The 2500-nt window shown below is 23.5% G+C and overlaps 1 protein-coding gene across 1 annotated transcript in view; it reads right to left on the bottom strand.

Moving 5' to 3' along the window:
- The window catches only part of LOC119576352 (glycoprotein-N-acetylgalactosamine 3-beta-galactosyltransferase 1-like), a 9542-nt gene that overhangs the window by 6148 nt on the left and 894 nt on the right, over positions 1-2500 (bottom strand). The window contains exons 2-3 of the mRNA XM_037924002.1: positions 1881-1962; positions 1604-1659 (exon numbers count right to left, since the gene is read on the bottom strand). Of these exons, the coding sequence (XP_037779930.1) occupies positions 1604-1659; positions 1881-1962 (138 nt within the window). The remainder of the gene's footprint in view (positions 1-1603; positions 1660-1880; positions 1963-2500) is intronic.

Genomic DNA, 2500 nt, shown 5'->3' with positions numbered 1-2500 from the left:
TATCATTACTATTATCATTATTCTTCCAGCATCTGAATTGCCAGCATAATTTCATCACTCTTTCTACAACTATTCTTATCTGAATTTTCATGACCAGACTTAACACAAAAACGGAATTGGTAAATGCATGGTCATGACAATGGTGATGGTTATAATGGTGATAATGATGAAGATCATGATGATGTTCTGAATGATGATGATGATGATAATAATAATAATGATAATGATAATAACGATAACGACAATCATAACGGTAACGATAACGATAGCGATAATGATAATGATAATAACGGTAATGATGGTAACGATAATATCAATAATAATAACAGTAAAAGGAATGACAATACCAATTGTAATAATGACAATGATAATGATAATAACAACAATAATATAAATAATATGATAATAGTGATGATGATATTTAGTATTACCATAATAATCATCATCAACAATATAATAATAATAATATATAATATGATAATAATATAATAATTATGATAATAATAATTTAAATAAACATTATGATAATTATATAATATATATAATATATATTATAATAAATGAATGAGTATACAAAACTATGACGTACATAGATAATAATAGGGGAACAATAAATGATAATAATAACAGTATGATAATGATCATGAGATTACGATATTAATGATATTATTAATAATCAATAACATTATAATTATATATATTTAGTATCACATGTATATAACAATTAATTATATAATATAGTTATTATTTTATCATTATATTATATTATAATGATATTATTATTTTTCAATTTTTATTATAAATTTTTCAATAATATTAATTATTATTAATAGAATTTATATATATATATTAATTATTAATTAATATATTTATATTATTAATATTATCAAATATATATTGTTATTTTATTGCATTACCAATAATAGTAGAAGGATAGGATAGAAGGAATGATATAAAATAATAACAATAAAAATATAATTTTATGGTAATAATAAAATATATTTTTTATTATTATTATAGCAAAACTAAATAGTAATTATAAAATATCAATAGACTAATATAAAATACAATAAAATAGTATAATAACGAATTATGATAATAATAATAACAGTAATGATAATAATGATAGATAGTAGCATAGTATATATAATAATAATAGTATAATAATAATAGATAATATATAATAATAATAATAAATAATAATAATGAATAATAATAAGATAATAGGGATAATAATAATAATAATAATATTTTATATATATATTATTATAATATGTATATTATGACATAATAATAGTAATGATAATAATATATAAAATAATAATAATAATAGTAATATAATAGTAATAATAATAATAATATAATAATAATAATAATAATAATAAATAATAATAAATGATAATAATAATAATAATTAAATAATAATAATAATAATAATAAATAAATAAATAAATAAATAAACAAATAAATAAATAGATAATAATAAATAATAATAATAGTAATAATAATTATGATAATAGTGATAGTAATAGCTGTGATAACAGCATCAGCAACAACAATGATTATAACAAAAATGGCCATTTCCATTTTTAAATCGGTTTACCGTTCACTGGAACCAGTTTTTTAGACCGCACTTCGACTGTAGTTCTCGCCTGAGAGCTGTAGAAAAGAAAGCATCTCCTTTCACATTCTGAATGTAAGCATTTATGTTTGGGGCAGTGTATGTGTGACAGGCATGTGCATAACTTACGTCGATTGTATTTCAGTGGCAATGGATAAGATGTTTAGAACAACGCCTTATGTTTATCAATATTATCATTGAGGCAGTAAAAAATAAATGGACATTTTTTCTTCTATTTATAGTTCAGTATGCTAAATACCTGTAGTAGGGTGTAGATATGTAGTGGACGAGCAATACCGTGGTACAGATTGCCAAAGGGAAGAGGAGACATCGAATAGTCACTGTAAGATATTGGCCATATTTGCTTTTGCTCAGAAGGTTGGGTCGGTTGTGAATGAGGAAAAACGAAATTTCAGAGTAGAATAAGGGGTAGTCAATTACCTACCCTGAAAGGGAAAATATTGAAAAGGGTATCTACATATGAATATTTACTAACGCACGCTGGGTTTCTTTTTGTTGAAATTAACTATATAATCACAAAATGGAAAACAAGCTCTTGCACGTTGCGAGGAGGAAGTAGGAGTTCCCATTATTAGGATGGTATATTTGAGTACAGTCAGGTCAATTACTAACGATGCCGTGGGTATATTATGCAGCCATGACTTAAGACACATTAGATATAAAATAAAACAAGTGTAAGGGAGAGAATGTGATTTAATAAGAAATAAACTCTTAGATAAAGGTGATACTAAGAGACACTATATGCATATTCTTATCATCACAAATATTACGTTCGGAAGAGGGAAGAGCAGATGGATAGACCTAGGTACATGAGATTAAAGTTCGGATATAAGAAATACTGGGAGCTAGGAATGAGCC

This window comes from Penaeus monodon, chromosome 8 (assembly GCF_015228065.2).
Source record: "Penaeus monodon isolate SGIC_2016 chromosome 8, NSTDA_Pmon_1, whole genome shotgun sequence".
Classification (NCBI taxonomy): domain Eukaryota; kingdom Metazoa; phylum Arthropoda; class Malacostraca; order Decapoda; family Penaeidae; genus Penaeus; species Penaeus monodon.
The sequence above is the reverse complement of the archived record's forward strand: the minus strand, read 5'-3'. Positions and strand labels throughout refer to the sequence as shown.